Source organism: Corvus cornix, chromosome Z (assembly GCF_000738735.6).
Source record: "Corvus cornix cornix isolate S_Up_H32 chromosome Z, ASM73873v5, whole genome shotgun sequence".
Lineage (NCBI taxonomy): Eukaryota > Metazoa > Chordata > Aves > Passeriformes > Corvidae > Corvus > Corvus cornix.
The window spans coordinates 33,137,358-33,159,666 of record NC_046357.1 but is presented as its reverse complement, the minus strand read 5'-3'; the positions used below and the strand labels follow the sequence as shown (position 1 = coordinate 33,159,666).

Below are 22,309 nucleotides of genomic sequence, written 5' to 3'. Positions count from 1 at the left end.
GGGTGTCCCAGAGCAAGGAGGAGGCTTGAGCTCAAAGCATCCTGTCTGTTTTGGAGGTGAATTCCTCACTGGTTTGGTTGGATTTGCTTCTTCTAAAGTGGGGAAGGTATCTCCACAAAAGTAGCAGACACCAACAGCAGAGGACTGTTACAGCAGATATCTGGATAGAAGAACAGGTAAAGAAATCACAAATATATTTCCTAATTATAAGCAAAGACACGGAAAAATGTCAATGCACATCCAGCACTTACATTTTATAGGATGCAAAATTGTAGGCCACAGCAAAGTCAGGAGTGAACTTGTGCTGAAAACCAAAGATCTTTCTTCCACACACCCTTTCATTTGGGAATGTTTGAGTCTGCAAGTTAGTGAACAGCAAAATTCTTACTCTTTCACTGGCTTCTCAAAATGCCAAGACTGAGTCTATTTGTGAATATATCTATTTATAAATACATAAATGTTGTCTTTTAGTCTTAAGAGAACAGTATTTCAAGTAGAGGAGATGTAGTAGAGAATGCTGTGGTTGTCCTCTGAGAAATATCTAAGAGAGGACAAGGGAGAGGGATATATTAAAGGCATAAGGAACAGAGGAAGCAAAGAGAGCATGAAATACCTTCCCTTCATAAAGAAAGTGCTCTGTGTTAGCAGTATACAGTTTGAAAGGTTTCCTCAGTAATTTGTTGTGAAATTATCAGCTGAGCTGGGAAGAAAAGGATTCACTGAGGAGAGACATTTGGTGTGGACGCAAGACGATGGAACAAGAATGGAGCACAGCATCCCTTCTTTGGTATGAAAAGCACATGGCTGCTAGCATTTTGCCAGATATTTCTCCCAACACTTCAGGTTAATTCTCATAAAAATATTTAATGTAAATCTGATATGAAAGTAATTAAATGGAGAACCACATCAAGTTATGAAGAAGTATCCATAGGATTAACAACAGAGCAAGACAATGATCTTTATCATAACTGTAATACCTCAGACTACATTTGAGAGTTATCAGCCTCAGCTGAAGTAATATTATATCTAAATTAAATTAATGTACCTTAAATATTTCTGGTTTTAAATTACTTAGAGACAGTCCCAATTATTTCTTCAGTTTGCTGCCTGTTTTCCTACCCACCACCCCATCTGTTAATTATTTTTTCATTCTGAAAGGAATTTCTTTAGACATTGCTGGTGTATATCAAATAGCTATTTCTAAAGCAGATGAAGAATTAAACTTCTTGATAAGATTTTTAATACTGATTGTTACGAATCAAAACTACAACAGCTCTGAACATCTCCAGTGACTAGTTTATTAGTTTGAAAAGAAATTTGCAAGAAGTCTAGGTGGAGGGTGGCTCCTACAAAAAAATTATTCTTCAGTAACAGAAATAAAATATGGAGCAACAAAAGCACTTTCTGTAAATCTCCATGATGATTATTTATTACTTGCTGTATGGAATAAACATTCAATTAAATGAATATGGTAATTTTAATTTAAATTCCCTCCTCTAATTCCACTGCTTTTAAAGTTAACAACCTACTGAACAGATGGATTATTTCAGTTTTAGACAGAGGTTTTAAAAAGGACAGTTAAACCATCAGGTACACTGTAATCGAGATAAAGTAAAGTTCCTCTTTCAGATCAATAGAAATGAGAAGTAGCTACATGGGATTCTGAGTTCCCTCAGTATTGTATTATTTTAAATTCCGACTCTCCTGAAGATTTACAGCCCTGAGAACCCCATACTATTTCCAGCTCCTGCCATAACCTCTGTTACATTACTTCCCCCTGCTTGTGCAATCTTGAGGTATTCAGCTAAGACTTAGAACCATATTTTTTCATTTTAAGCAAAAATGGGGCCTGGATGGGGCCTGAGTCAGGGAGTGAACCAAGACCCTCAGCACAGGTGTCATAGGAAAAGAGAGACACTGTGAGAGTGAAAACTTTCTCTGCAAGTTCTACATGGAGGCAGTACTCCATGGGTACTGCTACAGGATTCCTCATGTAAGGTTTCCCCTGTGAGTCTGCTCCAAGGACTGTGACTGACTTGAAGCAGTGCCCAGGAAACACTTCACACCAGGAGAATCTGGATTTGGATTGAGGGCTGCAAAAGATCTCACACAGCCCTGGGACAACAGCACATCACAGAAGGCAAAGAGAAAAATACCCCCCAATGAACTGAAACCACCTGAATGTGCACTGGTCACTGCAGGTTCATGTCTGTATGTGCTGGAGTATGCATAAATGTGCAAGTGTGTTCATACATTTCATTTGACCCTGAACACGGAGCTGTTGCCTTATATTCCAGTATATTTTTTTCTTGCAAGCTCAGGCATGTGTGCACACAAACACATGCAGGGGCTGCCTTCTACTTGAGGTCACAAAGCAAGCCAGGTGACCCAGTCTTCTGCACTGGCAACCCAGTGTTAGGATCCCCCACTGTCTATTTTTTAAGAAGGAGTTGTTGTTACAGAGTCCAGGCACTCCAACTTTACAACATGAATCATAGCACAAGCCAGGAACAGTAGGTGCAAAATGTTTTTACAGCATTTTTCTGGAAAGGAAATCCTGCTGAACCAATTCTCCTATATTTTGTCACAGTAGACAACAGTACATTTTGGTCTAGAGAAAGATCTGACTGACCCAGATACCACAGACTTGGTTTACACCTTGCCAAGTGAACACATTTAGTATTGCCTAATAGTCCTTAGATTGTTTAGAATTCATACTGGTGATTGAAGGAGACAAAAACTTGTCGTATCTGGAAGTTGTGCAAAACAGAGACTATACAGGGTCCCTTTTGAAAAACAAGTAACAAAATTCAGTTTTCTGCTAAGGTGGAACTAAAATCATACACTGGGCCATGTCATTGTTTGTGCTGTGTGCTACTATTCTTCTAATATCACTTTTCCACTGTTAGAGCAAATCCTCAAAACTTGATTCTAGTAATGGATTCCACTAACATTCTGTAGATTTATTTATAGAACAGGAACATACACTGTTCCGTACAATATTAATTTAGTCCCCCTCCTCAAAAAGAGGATGGTTTTGCCCATTGATTTTTTCTTCATATTTGGATAACTGAAATGCTGTATTGGAGAACAGTTAGCAGCATCATTTGCCTGTCTAGAAAGAAAATTACTTTCTGTGCATGGTGAAACTATGACTTAAGGTTTATTTGAAGATACTACTGTACTTGCAACTGGGTGTTCCTCCTCTTTACATCTGTTCTGTCAAACACCTCAAGGTCTGACATCTTTTGAGAGTGCTCCTACTCAGCAAACGTTCCTGAGCTCTTTTCCAGAAAGCATCAGATGTTTCCCCTTAATTCCAACATAGCTGAAGTGAGGTGATTCCTCTGAACACAAAAGCCACTGAAATCTGATGAACTCCTCAGATAAGAAGTGAGAAAAAAATTCAAATTCATCTCTCTAATAAAAGTTTGAGGTACTGTTACTGTGAAGTAAATTCCCCATGACTCACTACGATGTTCACAGCCATGGCAGATACAGGAAGCAAAGGATTCTTATCTCAGCAGGGAGCTTGCTCCTCTGGATAAGTCTTTAGGGAAATCACCAGATGCAACTAAGAGTAGTGACATTTAGATGAAGGAATGAACCTGGCTACCAAAGTTTGTAATAATGTTTGTACCTAGCGTTGTGGGTGAATCCTCTGTTCTTACACAGCTGCCTATACTGCAGTTGTTACATCTTTGTCTTCCCTATAGTCTCAATGGGTACAACAGAAGAAAAGACCCAGCAATAATGCAGATCTCAGACAGTATCACAGCAGGAGTCAAACTGGAGCTAGTGACACATCTATAGGCAGTTTCCCCATTCAGTATAGGAACCATTACTCAGTTTTCCTGCCCTGTGATTGCAAATCCATCTCCCATCTACCCTATATGCTTTTGCAAACAGGGACCTTCCTGCCTCACCAGTGGGCTGCTGTGGACAGTGTCAATGCTCAATCCACTTTTTCTAAGGTCAAACCCAGTCTTCTTACGAAAATCATATAGACAGAGAAGGGTACTAGAAGCAAGAGAAAACCTTTGAAGCACCCCACAGTCTTCTCAAAAGCACCTTGCCCTTTCCTGGACATTGAGACATGTATTTGCTGCTTAGAAAAACTGTTCCACCCTCAAGAAAAGTCCCAGCTTTGCTGGACTTGGCAGGAAGAAGTACATTTGCAAGCCCAATTGAGAAGTATTGTGCTGGGTTTTTCTGACTCCAGCCCCAACCTTTCCCTCATTATTGCCACCTTACCACCTTGTTCTATCCACTTACCTCCTCTCCCTTCCCTGATTTCCCTTGGCCTTGCTTCCAAGTCCTGAGGAGGAAAGGCAGACTCTGACACCAGGTGGGACTGTCCAGCAGGTATCACAGGCAAGAGCAGTCTGGGAAGCTGCAGAACAAGAAGTTACTGCCAATCCATATGACTTACAGTAGCCACTAACATGTTGGCAGTGGTGCTTGTGCAGCAATGCTCACCTTAAGTGCAAAGGAGGTGTTTGCATGCTGTCATGGCTCCAATCCTGGCAGCTCAGATGAGTTTACCCACATCCACAGAGGGGGAATACCCCTCTGCAGTACTATGTGTATTACCAAGGCTGACCTAAGAAAATTATGTATTGCTCCTCAACTATAACTTTGAGAGCACATCCACATTAGTGGGGATGTATAGGAATCTGACCTTTTGTTTTCTGTCTGTAGTGAATTTATGAGGCTTAAAGAAGACAATTAGGAGTTTCCCAAACTGTACTCAAAGCATGCAAAGTTGTAATGTTCTTTGATTACTAGAAACAGGCTGAACTTCAGGCAGTGCTGTACAGAAGCTTCCATTGACTGCCGCTCATTCGCTTACTACATCTTTTCTCTCACTGACAAATCTGTGCTGTAACTGGACAGTTTACTCTCCACTACTCTGAAGCAATTTAGCAAAGGAACAAAGAAAGACAATGTAGTTGATTTATCAAGTTCATTTATCTGAAATCAAGAAACCTAGAAAAAACAAAGAACTTCATGTAAATAAATTTCACCTTTTTTTTTTTTTAATTTGTCCTTTATTTAGTAAAAGCACCCAAAGCTGCATTATATTAACACAAGTAATAAAGCTTTCATATTTTATTCCTACCAGTGCATTTCCAAGTCCAGGTGAAATGCTGGAAATAAGTAATGCTGCCATACCTTGAACACAGGGTGTGGATCACAATGATACACGACTTACAAGTGAATCCCAATGTAATAAAATGAAAGTTGCAGTTTAGGTGTGAAACCTGTAACTTAAGCAACTGTGGCCACTTCTATTTCCACAAAGTACCATAACAAAACAGCAGCTGTAGGATAACATACTTCATCATACTTTTTGCATCACTTTATTGAATAATCCATGTTGGATGTACAGCTTATAGCTATAGTGTGTGTTGGCTACAATGCTACAATGAGAATGTGTACTGCTTGTATTACAGAAAGGGGTCATGAAATGTATGGACCTGTCTGCATGTTTAACAAAATGAAACAGCAATACTATAAAACTGCACCACATGTGAATATTGTAAATGGTTAAGTTATAAAGTCATTCATTCAAAAGTCCAAATATTTCAATGAAAAAATGTATATAAAATGCAGTAAAACATAAATTACATTTAAAGGTCTGTACATGATTCATCCTGCAAATAGAAGCACAAAAACAGCACCTTGTACAGTATTGCTTATTTTGGTCTTCTAAAGTTCAAAGATAATTTTTACTAAAAAGCCAGGAAAAAAAACATGGTTTCACATGCAATCCAGCAGTAACTGTGGTAAATCAAGTAAGTCTATAACCCCGCACAAAACCCAACACTTTTACAATGTAGGAACATACATGTGGAGACCTTTTCTATACTTGATAACCAATATGAAGTTAAAGTTGGATTCATTAAGTTAGTGCACACCTATAATATCCCCTACAATATCCCCATTTTTGGTTAACAGTGTATTAAGGCTGTTTGCTGCTGAAAATACACAGCAGAGGCGGAATACTCTCATCCATAAATGCAGTCAGATGATCTCATTGGGAAGCTTCTGTCACAGTCACTCACCCGAAGTGATGAAAGAAAACCATCCTTTCTCCTCTCATGTTATTCCACAAGCTCTTGTGGATACTCTAACTTTATGTGAGCTCAAAATCATTTGGATAAATTCACGATAGAAAATTCCATCAAGGGCTATTTAGAAGAAAAAAAAATCCACTTCAGGCTTGGGAAGACCTTAAGCCACAAATTGCTGGAGGCTGGGGAAATACCCTGGGAAAATTCCACAAGGGAAGTTGCCCTTGCAGTCTGTTCCTGGGCAGACATTATCGACGGTCTTTCAAGACATGCTGCTGGACTGGACAGACCTGTGGTCTTACTCAGCACAGCCAGTTTTATGTTCAGTTTCCTCCCTTTTCTTGTTATTGTAATACAAACACAGATCATTATTCTCAACTTAGTTTTTCTGACTCAAAAAGCAAACAACAATCTTGTGTCCATTTTGTCGAAGAGATAAATACTACAAACTAAGCTGTCCATCACATCCAGGGCACTTCTTTATGCTTAGAGCAGTTCTGCAACCAGCTGGATTCCTTTTTGTGTTATTGGTTTAAGCATAATTCACTAACATTACACTCACATATCATGATATACATGATGTGCAATGCTACTCTGCAATATGTTGCACAGCAACAGTACATATTTGAAAAGCAGCTTCTCTCAAGAACTGTAGGACAGTAAAAAGATTAAACCCAGCAATTCTATACCATCATATTTGAAAAATCTGATGGCAGCAATGGTCATTAAACCTGGTATATCATTACTGCTGCACTTTAAATGGGTGTTGTTTTTTTTAGTTTTGTTTCTTTGAGTCAGATCAAAATCACTCTGTTAAGCCTAAGGATCTACCGTCTCCATGCATGGAAGCGACGTGGAATTCTTAGCAATGAGGCCAAATTCCTTAGGCTTCTGATTGAATTTCTGCTTCGTCCATCTGAAGTGTGTCATTATCACCCAACAATTCTGTTTCAGGCACAGAGCCCTCTTCTTCCTCCTCCTCCTGGACAGGGTTCTGAGCAATATCTTCCGTTCCATTGTGTGTGTCATCCGTGCCTTCTGACAGCAGAGCAGCCCTGTCGGCCACCGACGCATTGGAAGGTGCTGTTGTTACATAGCCTGTGCTGGTAGATCCACTCCCGCTGTGGTGGGAGCCTGGTTTGGGAATGATCTGGGGGGGTATTTGCTGAGGAGCCATTTGCATTGGAATTTGGACGGGATAAAAATTTGGCAAGTAAGCACCATAGGCAGGCATTGGCTGGTAACCATTGACTGGAATGTAGAGCTGAGGAGGTGGGACCATTGGCCTCATCTGGCCTTTCATTTGTATGAACTGAGGTTGAGGGAAGGCTGGAGTTTTCTGCTTTGGTCCAATGTATCTAGCATTGCTGACATTACTAACAGGGCTTGTGCTGAGAGAACTTGTTTGTGTGGTGTTGCTTGCCCCAGAAGTTTGCGCTGAGCTGTTGTAATTAGAAAGGTTTCCCCATGTTCTTAGTCTATTATGTATATCCTTAAATCTTGGTCTTCTGTTGGGAAATTCATTCCAACACTCCAACATCAAAGTGTATATCCATGTGGGGCAGTCATCAGGACATGGCAAAACCTGTCGGTTCCTGATCATCTCAATGACATCCTGGTTAGAATAACCACAGTAAGGCTGTAGGCCATAGCTGAAAACTTCCCACAGCACAACTCCATATGACCATATATCCGAATCAATAGAAAACTTGCCATACATAATAGCCTCAGGGGACATCCACCGGATAGGAAGAAGGGAATTTCCCATCAGTTTGTAGTAATCAGCAGCATAAACTTCCCTGAAAAGGCCCAAATCAGATATTTTCACATTCAGTTTATCGAACACCAGTATATTTCTAGTTGCCAAGTCCTTGTGGACAACATGGTGGCTAGAAAGGTATTCCATTCCTGCAGCTATCTGAGTCACAATGTGAAAAAAGTCTGCTGGTTCCAGGGTGGATTTTACTGTCTTGTCATCATCAGTGCTGCCAACATCTGAATGGGGAGATCTCATCACCAAGAACTCATGGAGATCACTGTGGGAACAATAACTAAATATCATACTTATAGGTTGTTCCTTTGTCACTATTCCCAGCAGACAAACTATGTTTGGGTGCTGTAATCGTGATCTCATCATTGCCTCGTGTTTAAATTCTTCCCGAAGAGCCAGTTCTGCTTTGTCTTTAAGCGTCTTAATGGCAACGGCTTGTGTCTGTTCACCTGGTGCTGTACCAAAGAGATGCCCCTTGTAGACTTTGCCAAACCTCTCCTCTCCTAGTTCCTCCATAAACCGCACAGTGGACAAATTAATTTCTTTAAGCTTAGCCTGAAATGAAGTAAAGACAGTAAGTAAAAAAAATCACAATATTTTCTGAGCAACAGAATCTCTTATTAAAGAAAATCTCCCAGTGGTTAGATCTCCAAATGGAAGACAAATTGGGCCAAAATGACTTTTCAGGTTTTTTGTGTGTGCTCACACCAGTATATTGATTTCACAGTTAACCTTGAAATCAGTTACACTATTACCAGAAGCATAAATTGAATTATACTGCAGGATAATGGATATAATTATTTTTACAAAGGAGTGGCCACATTTCCTGCAAGCTCAATGAATATGGGGTTCAGAGGAAATCTGTCAAGCAATGACATCTGTTAACTGCATCTATACTTTCCCTGCAGACCAGCCCTGAACTGCCCAGTGGAGGTCTGTCAGAAAAGCAAGGTGGTTGAGGAGGTGGCAGTCTCAGAGTGAACTGAAACATCCTTTCCAGCAGAAGAAGGAACAAAACCTCTCTCTTTCAGGTCTGCAGTAGCAGGTAATGCCTTTTCTTCTCTGATGCTCCACAGGAAGAGCCCCTGCCCATGGGCAGCACAGTACCCCTGCTGAGGAATCTTGACTTCACTTCAATAAAGAGGGGCGTGGAATTGGAGCAGAAGGAAGAAGGAATTTCTCTCTGGTACTTGAAGGAAAAGGTTGCAAACCCAGGAGTGAGAAATCCCCAGAACCTTCCTCCTGCAGCTGGAAAGGGAAGCAAGGGAGTTTGTGATGGTGATGTAATGGGTCTGTCCTGACCAGCATGGGATGGAGGAGTCCCTGACCAAGTGAAGTGCAGCTTCACACACAGGGCACCACAGCATGAGGCAGCAGGACAGGCTGGGAAGATGTTTTAGCAGGTGATTTGGGAACAATCTCTGATTTTAGTGTCCAACAGGCTGTAGACTGGGCTGGAAAATTTCTAGAACAGTTCAGAGGCAGCCTTTAAATATTCACATTAACACAAAAAATAAAAGCAATTTGTTACAGCTGGTAATATTCATTAAATATTCTACAGTTTCCTGAGCAGATGTTGCCAATTGTTCCAAAGTAAGCATTGTTTTTTAGAGGTTGCATCTTGTAAATGCTGTGATTAAAAATTCAACATTAGCTCTGAACACAATTTTAGTGCAGAGATCAGTCAGCTGACCCAGAAAATCCTAGGCAGGAGCTGACATCTGTAGACATGAGTTCAAAGCCATTTTCCATTCAACATCCTTTGTGATACATGCCTTGGAAACATGTTGCACCCCATCTTAGCTCTCCATTCACTTATGGGTCAGAACACCAGAGGTCTTGAGCTGAAGGATTAGAACAAGAAACCCCACCACGCATCATGCTTTAAACAGACAAAGAGGATTGCCAGGAGCAAAAATGAGCTGTAGGCTGAAGACTGGATCAGGAATAACCACTTTTCCAGTCACTCAGGTAAGAGGCAGAATGGCGATTGATGGGTAAAGACAAATGACATTAAATACTGTGTAATGAAAGCTGTTGTCCCAGGCCAGGATTTCTAGATACAGCTACGAAGTGCAAGACCTGGTTTTCCCTGAAGTAGGTGGCCTGCACAGTATGAAAATTAGGTCCCCAACAGCATGGCTTGATTCAGTCACAGACAACCTGAAACACTGAAAATCATGGCACTTTGGAAATATGTGGGCCTAAGCAAATTGTGTAAGAAATACCTGTTTGTGTTGATTAATGAGCGGCATTTCCATGTCTTGGCTGGGAGATGCCATCAGCTGGCGGCGCTGTGGTGTAGCAGCAGATGCCTTCTGCTTGTTTCTGCACATGCAGACCAGGAAAAAAAGGCAGGCTATCACCAGGGGAATGGCTATGCTGGGAACAAGGATGTAGAGGATTCCCATTTTGCTGTTGTCACGTGGACCTGTCAAGCACAGAAATGCTCATTGCTTACAATAAGTATTTTTAAGGTATTTGATAGTAAAGCAAATTATTATGATTATTTATACTATATTTTAAACAAAGAGAAACTATACCCTGAAAACAGAAGTCACATTACCCTCTCCCCCTTCTTTGTAATTTTCTATTACATATTTCAAAAATGTTTGAATAGACATAGCAATTAGCAATATGAAGATAAACTAGGAGCCCCACATTTAAAGTGTGGCCTGTAACAGCATGTGGTTAATTTTACTTTATTTTTGAGGCGTCCCATTGAGGAAACTGCAGAACACAGACCAGAGTATCATTCCATTGTCCTGTTCAGGGTATAAAAAACAAGTGAGCAGTATCTATCACAGTATATGAACCAGTGAACTCAATATGACCCAGCACAACAACGCAGTCTGACCCACTCTCATAGCTTCAGCCATTTCATCAGCACCTGGCCCATTTTTTACCTCCAGTGCTACTTCTGCCCAGAATAAAATAAATTTCACTTCTTGTTGGTAGAGATATTAATTGTTCTGTACTTAATAGAATGGCAGACCTTTTATAGTAGAGTGAGGCAGACATGAAAGAGCCATCAATACACTTAGTTCTGGAACCTTCCTAAAATACTTTTTCACTTAATACCTAGAGACTCTAGAAAAGCATAGTGATGTCCAAAATGTTTGCTGGAACTGCCTGGGATGTCTTCTGTAACCTGTGGTTTTGCTATTTGTGGCAACTGCTTCCACCACAACCACATCCCAGTGTTACCTTCACCCTTTGGTACGTGCAATGTAGAAATTTATTACAAATGTCAAATCATGTTACTGCAAAAAAGTGAAGTAACTAAGAAATCTCATATTAGTTCTGAGCAGTTTTAGAGATCCACGTAATCCACTTTTATGGTTTCCATGACACATACATATCTTGCTTCAGGAAACATGCTTTTCTTCCTAATGAAGCACAGTATTAACTGTCATATCCAAGGACAGTCTTTCCAAAGACCATTGTTAATGTGTGCAGTCTGTACCAGTACAGGGAAAATGTACTAAGAACAGTACTAAGCTATGAGAGTTGTACTTTTTATTTTTGCAAACAGTTGTGCAGTACAGAGCCACTAGCAGCTAGTACAGCACTTTTCTGATAAGATCATCTGCTATATGACCTTCAAACTGCTGTGTTTCTGCACTTCAAATGGTTTCTTTCCAACCACGCATGGTGCTATATCTCCCTCTATAGGATTTGAAAATTCTTGCTGCCTGCAAGATGTCATACAGAGCAAGAGCAATGTACCCTTGAGCAGCATGAGCAAACCAAACACATACAGGTGATTTGCATATGCAATCTGTCATTTGACAGGTCAAAATACAAACTTCAGCATTATCATTAATTATTACCTCAGACTAAGCCTCCAATATATAGTAGAAAAGTGTCACAGTATCTCAAAAGCTCTGATCTCCAGAAAGCATTAAACAATTACAATACAAAACAAAGTTGCTGCAAGTTAAACATTTAAAAGCAGAAACCTCTTAAATGAATTGTACTTGTAATAACCAGGAACATACAAAATTACCCAGGATTTGGGACAGTAGTAGGGGAAAAAAGAAAGGTAATACATACTACAAGAAGGTATGTCACACAGTTCCATGCGTACGTTTTTATTCTTTGTAAAACACCAGGGACCATCCATTTGACCTCCAGGATTTCGACAATACGCATGTCCTCCACCTAGCTCTGGAAACTGTGCGCTTGTCAGATCATGGTTGTGGGGACTCTGTGAGTCCCAGAGCTGGCAAGTATGGCCAGACTTGGTAACGCTGACAGTCCCTCTGTAGTCAGCTCCAGAACCGTTGTAGCACTGATGATCTAAAACACAAGGTTTGGGAAAATGTTGGGAAAAACAAAACAATCAAGGGACACCAAGACCAAAACAGTTAAAGTCCACAGAATATGTATGCAAAAAAGTACTTAAATTTGGGTACTTCAAGACTTAATGAAAGCTGTTTGTTTTGAAATTTCAGTTCTGTGGGTATCTGTGCATTTACACCCATTTATTTCTGGATTCTGTCCTGGAATGCCTCAGCTCTATGGTACACACATGAGTACTTGCAATTCTGAATTCAAATTGAGACTAAGGAGCATGTATGGACCTTTAGATACAGAACATCATAAGTTAAACTAAATTAGAGATATGAGTTTCCCTTCAGGAAAAGTCCTCAGATGTCAACAATGGAAACTTTTATTTCTCATAATCTTCCCATCTTCTTCACACTGCTCACTTGCTATAGAAATTAGTGCTGTATTTTCTAATGCCTCTTGCCTATTTTTCCTTATTTTCGTCTTTAGAAAGAGAGAATTCAGGCTTTTCTTGTCCTTAGAAGCATCATTTTCCTATCTGCTGGACTCATATCTTTATTCTTTGTTTTGCTGCTATCCTTTCTCCATACTTTTTGAGTGCTTGTCTTCTATATGCATCATCTGAGCTGAATCATGCATTTTCCTGCATTTTTGCAATATTACTTTCTCCATTTTTCTGTACTCCCCTCTGCAGCCCTCAGGAATCCAGCTCTCTCAAATTCCACAAATATTCAAGTTACAGGTGTTCCATCAGCAGCAGCACCACTGGCTCTAAGGATCATGGACAACCTTCACCAGACTTTTTACTGGTTTTGTTCTCATGCCTTTTGCTTGATACCTCTTCCCTGGCTGAATTGTCTCTGTCATTGTATTCTCGGTTACTTCTGCTTCTCAGATACACTACATAATTAACATAGAAGTGCAGAGCTAGACTTTCATGGCATGGCTCCTGCTCCTAACTGTGGATTCAGACAACGGATATTCAGAATAATCTTATCACATTTTGAACTTTAAACATCTGTGGTCTCTTGGAGTTTTCTTGTCAAACAATGTATGGGTTTGTGATTAATTGCTATGAAATGGAGTAGTCAGAAAGACTCTCTGCAAATAATTAGTGACAACAGAACAACCCTTCTACTCCTGGGTGTAAATAAAAATTAATGGAAGCAAGATCAATGTTTTTGCCCATCCTGTGTGGGTAAAGAAAGACAACTGCACCCCAGTTTTCAGGATTGTTCAGTTTTCAGGATTAATAGTCTTGTGGATTTCCACATAGAAAGAATGAACACTAGGTTCATTCGTTTCCTAACAGATCTTCCAGTGAAACTTCAAGAAACTATCTGAAGTTTCTTGACAGGTAAACAAAACTCTTAAATAGATGTATGGGGAGGGTCACCAAAAAAGGCAAGGACTGAGCCACAGGTGGAGGCAACACACTGCAAATCTGCATCAAATCAGCCATGTAAACACAGAGTTTTATGGCCCAGGGTGGTTGATATAACATACTTTGGTACAAGCAGCATTCTTTAGGTTTCCGTGCCATCCCAACTATACCTTACAACAGTGCAAGATTATGGACAGTATTAACAACATAAAAACAAGTTGTTCAGCACTTTCTTTACAAAAAGAATGGCTGAGGCATTGTCTCTCAGCCTCATTCCATGGAAGCAACAAGCTGTACTTTTTCCCAGTGATGAAACATCCAGACTTACATCGGCTCAGTCTCTCCACAGGGATCCCAATTCTTATGCAGTTGGCAGCTTCCAAGGTGTCAGGTCGTGGGAGGTCCTCACACTTAGGCAACTGTAGCTGCATCAGGATGAGAGGGTTTGACCTAGCAATGTTATACTCCTGCCTACAGAGATCATTCTCCAGAACTTCACATTCATCCCGGCACAGCTCCCGTGGCTTAGGGGTCCGAGAGCGCTCATCGCACAGGGGAAACACAAAGTGGCAGAAGGAGGGTATAGCGAACTGTGAGCACTGGTCAGACAAATGCGTCGAAGTACCAATCATGGTGAACGCAGCTGCGAAGGAACAAAAGTACTGATAAGTATTGGTTCATGAACAACACAAGAAACAACTTAATTTTCATGTCATTTGCCTTTAATATTTTTCCTTGAGGGTCTGAACGCCTACTGAGCAACAAGTAAATGAAGTAATTTCTGCTGTAAAGGAGAGCTGACAAATGCAGGAAGAAAACTCAGCATCCCAGGGTCCCTTTGACATCTGTACAGAGCTTGTAGAACCTCAGTTCCCAGGAAGTAATCCATGTGATTGCCATTCCTCATACTGCAGGCAATTGGCTAATTTTAACTTGGAAGGATCAAGAGCAAAGGCAAGATACACCTGCCAGGATACCGGTATGTAATTCCAGAGTTCCTAATTAGATAAAATCTGAACAAGGATCACCTAACTTCTTGCTCCTCTAGACATTTTGATAAATAAATGAAGTGTTTTTCAAGTCTTGTCAGGCAAAAGGAAGTGTACCATTAATATTTGGGGAGCCATGGCTTGTAAGAGACATAAGAAGCCTAACAGGCAGCAGCTTTGGGGAAAATTAATGTAATCAGTCTCAGCATGCTGATAACATTCAGATGAATGTCATAATGAGTTAGGAACATAATTCTCCCCTTCAGCTCTCAGCACCTACACACTAACATTTATCTCAAGGTTTTCTTGCACATTGCAAAGGAAAGGCAAATGTTCGTCTGCATGATGTGTTTAGTGCTGAATCAACCTTTAAATGCAGGAACATTCACTCCCCCAGGAAAGCATCATTTGTGAGTGAGTTGCTAGACTACATGTTCTATAAACTCACACTGTAAAAAAAGAGAAAATGTCATTCAGCAGTCTATTTGCAACCTAAAAATAAATTCTTTCTCTTTTGTCCAGCTCTCTCCTTTCAATCATCTGTTTCCTGCGGACACTTGCTGCTAGAGTCTCTTCCTGAGACATCAAACATGCAACAAGCAGCCCCAAATCCAGCCTTTTAGACTGTTTACACCTTTTTTTATTTTAATTCAGAAATATTAATGCAGGAATATAAACTTTTATCAGTCATGTTGGGAACACTGCATGCAAGCAGACCATCAGGCCTCAGAAGATAGTTGTGACATAGGCTTGTCCCAAAGACTAACAGGGAAAAAATAAAACCGAAGGACTGAAGTAGTCACTTTTGCTTGTTTGAAACTCCACACTAAGTTTTCGAAAGGCATTGCATTACAGAATTTAGATCATCATGAGAGAAGGGTGCACAATTTACAATTATATCTTTATTTTGATGGAAGGTGCAAGAGCCAGCAGTACTGTGTGGTAGCATCTAAGGAATTTATAGTTTAGTTATTGAACAGATATTAAAACAGCACAGCAGAGAGCTTGCTAGCCAAACACATATACACAGGTCAGGCATCAGGTCTGGGCACTACTCATTGTTGGCCTTTCAGTGTTCCAAGCCACATCTAAAGTTTTTCTCTGGAAATATCATTCTTTTTTTAATCAAAGGCCGCAATTCTCACCTAATCACATGGCCTGGACCAAGCAGCATGAGGGGCCACACAGACAAAGAATATGTACTTCTTACATCAGTACAGCAGGGAGATGGAAATCCAGAGTGAAAACTCCCGAAGATGTAACCTTGCTAAATGTTGCTGGTGTTGGACAGTAGGTGTCCTCACTTCCCACACACATCGGAACACTAACACCTACCATCAAAAATTGCATTTAGGAGATATGGGCAAAACTCAGCAAAACCCCAGCAGCAATTATTCAGGTGGGTTTTTTTCCCTTTTCCTAACAAGTTACTACAATTTTAAAAATACCCTCTCATTTGCGTATAGAACACCCAGTCCTGCGATACTTCTTTTACATGTTTTACATGACTTAAAAGAACCAATAATGCTATGAAATCCTCGGGGTAACTTTGCATAAGATGTTTCATATGACGTTCAAAAGTACAGAGTCTGAAAATGCTGTATTATTAACAGAGTGCCATTACTGCTTAGCTAGGAGCTGGGCATTTCTATATGGTGGTTCTCAGTGTCTTCCTGAAAGAGAACATTTTCATCAGAAATTCTCCTCAACTCCAGAACAGAGAGTTCCACCACCCTAGCCACGGAAATTGGATTGATAATTGGTAGCATTAGGAAACCAGCAGTCAGGTAATCAATGCCCATGTTCCGTATTTCTGAAACAAGTACAACTCCATCAATTAACATTTTCTGGATAATATTACAGTTTTTTAATTGTTGGGTTTGGTTTTGGTTTTTGAAAAGAACATTATGAACCTAATTCACAGAGTTACAGATTTAATCATTTCAGAAAGTTGAACATTTCCATATTGCTGAAAAACATCCAAACAGGACAGAGATTATGTAGCTAGGGAAAAAACATGTATCAATAGTATGTATTAATTAATGACAAAATGTTAAAGAGGCTGGAATTACAATGGAGTACAAGAGAAGGGTGGGAGGAGAATGCGTTGTAATACCATAAGTAGAGGTCAGCACCTGGATTTTGCCAGTCTCAGAATCCGGTCACCCTTTCAAGAACATGAAAAAATGGACCTGGATTTCTGGCTTAATGATGAATCTTTAAGGTAATGTCTTTAGGGAGTTAGAGCTGACAAGTGAAGTTAAACTCTTTTTGGCAACTAGCTATGCTGAAGTTGGAGAGTCCATTAGTGAGCTGTGCCTGGCCAGATGCAAATCAGCTCCTGCTGGACTGAGTTAATTTGCTATATATTATGACAAACAGTTTGCTCTATTCCATGGGTTCATTTCCTTGCTCTACTTTGTGTACATCAGGGTCACAGCTGCTAATGTCAGCTAACTGAGATCCAGTGAAGAAAACCCATGTTGATGTCCAGCCCACTAAAAGTCATTAAGGTTTTGGATGCATGTTTGTGACTGCACACAAACTGTATTCAGGGAAAGATTAAGCACAGACAGAGCACAGGAAGGTCAACTCTTGTCTTATATAAATCAATGTGAAATCCAGACTCTGCCAGAATTATGCAAAAAGGAAAGAAGCCCAAGGGAAGGACACCATACACTTTTTCAAGAAAATAAAAAATCAGTACTTTTTCACTGTATCACAAATCCATTAAAAAATTCAAAATCTTATTTTTGAATCCATCATGCAAAAAGCTCCAGTATAAACCAGAAGCTGTTAAAAAATTCAGCAGTCTGACATTTTAGTTAAGGACGTGGAAGAAGCTTTACACGTTACCACAGATACTCATCTTCCTTGCTCCAAATTTGTTCTAACTGCTCAAGTCAGAAACAGGCTCACCCGCTCTAAACCTTAATATAAAGATGTCTTCATCATTGGCTGACAAAGCTAGAAGGATGATAGCACTGTTTATACCTGAATTGGATACTTGTATGAATGTTTCTTTCTCCCTGCAAAAGAGATGTTTAAGCTTACCAGTAATTCGGTTTTCAATTTCCCCTTGCATCTGGAGGGAGTCCACATAAATGGTTCTGTTTCCAATGATTCGTGCACACGCAATTCCCCTATATGGCTGACAGAACCCATCTTCATGGTAATCTTCTCTGCAAAAGACATGTTAGGATTTTATATGCAGATGTCTCTCTGCTGCCAATGGATTTTTACAAAACATATTCTTATAAAAGTGGAAAAACTCAAAATACTCTAAATCTGAAATTGTCCCATTCCCCAGGTCCATTTTTCCCCCATTTTTTTCTCCAATTCTCTCTCACCTTAGAAGTATCAATGAGGGACCCTTTGAATAGCTTATTACAGAAAGAAGAAAACAAAACCCAACATTAATTTAAAATAATAAACTAATAATGGAATTTGACAGATGAATCTCTTAAAAACCATTTAGACTGAGACAGCAACATAGATCTAGCTATATGTCCCCATGCATTTTTGGCATCCAGCTGTACCCCATAAAATTAGGCAGTTTGTTCTCTTCTCCCACTTCTGTCTCCTGCTCTTCATTTCCTGTAGTGGACAGCAGAAAAGATCTTGCCAAGCTTGAATTAAAACACAGAATAAGAGTAATCAAGGCTATAACCTCTTTTCCTCTTCGCTCTAGTGAGAGTCCGTGCCAAATTTCTCTTTCAACATATATTTTAATACAGTTTTCAATTCAATGAGCCTTTGGGCCTTTCACTCCCTTACATCAACATAAATATTTTGGCACGAAAGCCCTAGCCTAAAGGCTCAGTGGTTCAGCACTTCATCCCCAAAGCCCCTGTAAATAATACAGAACTGATCTGCAGATCATAACTGTCACAGCACTGAAAAGGGACTTCAGAGTGCGAGCACTCTCAGAGTAAATATCCATTATGCCACGTGTTTCCTCTGGAATGGCACAGCCTCTGTGCTAGGATTCACTAACCTGATGGATTCACACCGTGCCATTTACTGCATGATGGCCCAAAATTACGTATAAACATAATCCAAAAAAACATGTCTCTAGAGTAGGACACCTAAAAACTTAATCAGCTTTTGTAACTAAATGGTTCAAAAGTCCAGCAACTATTGAAGTATTACTTCAATACTCCTCTGCACTTTGTACTTCATCATCTTTGGATACCAACACCTGTTTTGGTCACCCATGTTCCCAAAACTCTTACAAATACCTCCAGCCTTCCTTCAGGTACCACATGAGCAGGATAAAACTGTCTGACTACGTGTAAAACCTCACAAATTCAGCTGGGAGAAATCAGCATGGAAACCTGCTGCCTGACAACAGCTGCCTGACAACACTACCTGTGCCTACTGTAACCTCTTACATGATACCTCACTCTGTCTTAGCAACCTTCTCATTTTTCCTCTGCTGTGTCTCCCTGATAAAGCCCATCTCTTCAGGAAAATGTTACCAATATTTCTTACTCTTTGGCAGTGGAAAGTTGGGCAGGACTGACTGTACCAGTAGCCAAAAGGTGGAAACACCAATCACCACTCAAGCTGCATCTCCCCTTTTCCTCCCAAAAAGACAATGACTTAACAGGACTCCTGATAAGTCATGGATACAAAGTGTATCATGCAGTTATTATCCAGATATGGCCTTTATTTCCTATCACAGTATTATTGTTAAGTATTTATAAAGCAACATTTTGTCTACAAACTCTGAAACAAGTTCTGCTTCCGCAAAGATATCTAAGTTTTTGATTACGGTGGATAAAGTGAAGGAGGAGTTGATGCCTTAGGTTTTAACTTTTATATTTTTCAATGCACTGCCTAGTGTGCAACTCTGAAGTTTCTTGTGGCCTGTTAGCTGCTGTTCTCTCATCCTGGTTAGACATAACAAACCTCTCTAGGTTTCCACAACAAGGACACCAGGCCCCAAAATGTGCAAACTAAAAGCCTCTGAAGGGGGGGCAAACTTGGGGTAATTGCATCACTAACTGAAAATATAATTGGACAATTAACCCTGATATGCAAATGAACCAAACTTATAAAAGTATGAGGAACCCGTGACCCGAGGTCCATCTTGGGTGGAGCCTTTTGACTGCCCAGGGTGTACTTTTGAAGGCCCTTCAAATAAATACCTACTTTTATTCTCTTAATATTTTCTAATCTCTTTTTTCAGGTAGCAACTGCCAGGCATTATAGTCTTAGGACCAACTACTCCCTGCAGTGACATTCTTTCATTCTTACAACAAAACCTGTAATTTTGCAACAATTGCATCATGCCTGAAGGGACAAAAATATCAAAGCATTTTGTCTGTGCCTGTTTTATGATCCTTGACCACCTCAGTAGGAAGTCAGCAATTCCCAAAAGGAGCTGAATGAATATGAAACCTCCATTTGACCTCTTTCTTAAGAGTAAATTCATACCCCTATCCTGCAGAACAAAGTCTGCAATGTATCTTACTGAAACTGTATCTCACACTTCAAGTCTCAGTTCAGGGTTCTCTTGCCAGTACCAAAAAAAAAAAAAAAATAAAGCACACTCCAAACAGCATGGTTTTGGTGACAAAAGCAGTGTGATCTCTAACTTAGCTCCGTTTATTTATTTCTGTCAAGAACTTTTAAACACAGCTTAGATACTATAAATACACACATATGCTCCCCTCTCCCATGTTATAGTCAACTGCTGATTATACTAAACTGGATATGACCATTACCATGGACACAAGCAAAAGTAAACAGTAACCTGATGTCAGTTACTCTGACAGAAGCGGGGCTGTTATTCTACATGCATCTTTGTCAGGTCAGGAAACTCAGTGAATGCTGTTTGACTAGTACTAGTATTGAGAGAACAAAATTATGTTAGTCTTCTTAGGAAAAAAGCTGATTCCAACAAAGTTGCAGAAGTGGCAGCAGTTAAGAGTCTCCTTATAGATTACTCTGTCCTTCAACTACATATACACTTGGGACATGGCAAAAAATCTGCAACAAAAAGCAGCCCGGGGAGAGTCTGATAGAAACTGCGTAGGAGTGGCATAATGCTCAGTTCAAACAGGAGCCCCTGGAACCACATGAGGCTTTGAATCATGCTCCAAACCATATGCCAGCAATTCAGTTGCTGATCAGAGAAATAATTAAAAGCTGCTGAAAATAGGCAGAAATACTGACTCTTCAATTTCCTGCTGCTGCAGCTATAATGTCTGCTCTGATCAAGAACCCTGGTGAAAGCAGAAATCTGACTCCACAAAAGGAACCCAGAAGAGTTACATTTGTTCCACTTGCAGAAATCTTACAAGCTATCCAGAACAGGTACCTTTTTACCTTTGCTCTTTAGTTTGCACATACTTCAAGGCAGCATTAACTTTTCTCACTAGAGATTTTCTTCCATTTTTATTAAATTAATTTTTTTTTTACAAAATAGTCAGGCACATGCTAGGTGTTGGTCTTTTTTTGCATCTTTACAGGAAGGCTGAATCGAAAACAGTGCACCTGGAAACTGAATTTTCTCAGCACTCAGTTAAAATGGAGGTGAAGTATTCTTTTACTGAGTGAACTCTCCTCCCAACTACTCATCATATGTTTGACCGGAGTTTGGATTTAAAAATAAAATTGTAAAGAATGTGACTAAACAGACTTTCTATTCCAAAAACTCCAATTTCCATTGCTCGGGATCAGTGTTATCAATTTACCAGGCCCACAAACTGATCTGCCAGAACAATTCAGTTAAGAACTAGGCTTTCTAATCAAAAGCAAAAGCAGAAGAACCTTCTACCTCAGGCATACATAAATAAAACAAAAATACTGATACTGTTTTTATGTACAACATGGAATTTGTTCAGGTTTACCAGGTCTGGAAAAATCTTGACAAACCAAGCGCTGATAAGCATTTACAAGTTCCTTATCACTCATGCACTCCAACACCTCATAAAATACAGCCTGCTTTCAGGTTTGTGGGCAGAAGTCTGTATGACATTGAGAATTAACCAAGCAAGCAGTGTAGAAGAAAGATGCAGGTTCAATCACACAGTGCGACTCCCACTGATAGAAATCATAACTTCCAGGAACATCTGTGTCTATAAAGGAAGAACTGGAATAATGAGGTGCCTCTGAAGAGGAATAAAATGTAGCATGATGAATAGAAAACTCTCTAGATGGAGATCATGCAGCTCTTCCATAAGATAGCTGTCTGCTCCAGAAATATATAAAGAGATTTCTAGGTGACTAGAAAAAAACATAGTAGACATCACTACCCCCACCCTCTCATTAGGCATTACTTTAATTTCACATATGACACAGAAAGGACACCAAAAAAAATACTACAGAAGGAACTACATTGGAAACAAAGAGGCTTTTCTTCATGGAAAATTTGAAATGCTGAAAGAATAAGTCTCGGCACAATACACTATATGCTATCTATGTAATACCATCTATTGTTTGCAACTGTCACTCCTGAACAGACTGGAGGGCATATGAAACAAAAAAGTCACAGTAAAAAAAGAGGCAACCATGAAAATGCTGTTTAGTACTAAAATCACCTTCTGAAGCACCTAAGTCTGAGGAGTGTTTTCAGCATGCATTTGGTGCCCCTGAAAGCACAGTAAGTGCAGACCTTGTGGTTTTACTCAGAAATAGAGAAAACACATGAAGCTCTAACAGTTTTTAGCAAGGATTCACGAAGTGAATTATGAAAGCAGAATTGAGAGGTACCACATATTCATTTGCTAGTGAGACACCTTTATTCTGATTGCATACTACAAGTTTTACTTACAAAGACAGCAGA

General features: G+C 39.9%; 1 protein-coding gene across 2 annotated transcripts in view; it reads right to left on the bottom strand.

The window, feature by feature from the left end:
• Positions 1 to 5,017: 5,017 nt before the first annotated feature.
• ROR2 (receptor tyrosine kinase like orphan receptor 2) overlaps positions 5,018 to 22,309 on the bottom strand; it is a 144,045-nt gene continuing 126,753 nt past the window's right edge. For both annotated transcript variants that reach the window (XM_039567432.1, XM_010399985.4), the window contains exons 5-9: positions 17,569 to 17,696; positions 13,854 to 14,168; positions 11,905 to 12,150; positions 10,077 to 10,279; positions 5,018 to 8,403 (exon numbers count right to left, since the gene is read on the bottom strand). In XM_039567432.1, coding sequence (XP_039423366.1) covers positions 6,961 to 8,403; positions 10,077 to 10,279; positions 11,905 to 12,150; positions 13,854 to 14,168; positions 17,569 to 17,696 — 2,335 coding nt within the window. In that variant the 3' untranslated portion in view covers positions 5,018 to 6,960. The remainder of the gene's footprint in view (positions 8,404 to 10,076; positions 10,280 to 11,904; positions 12,151 to 13,853; positions 14,169 to 17,568; positions 17,697 to 22,309) is intronic.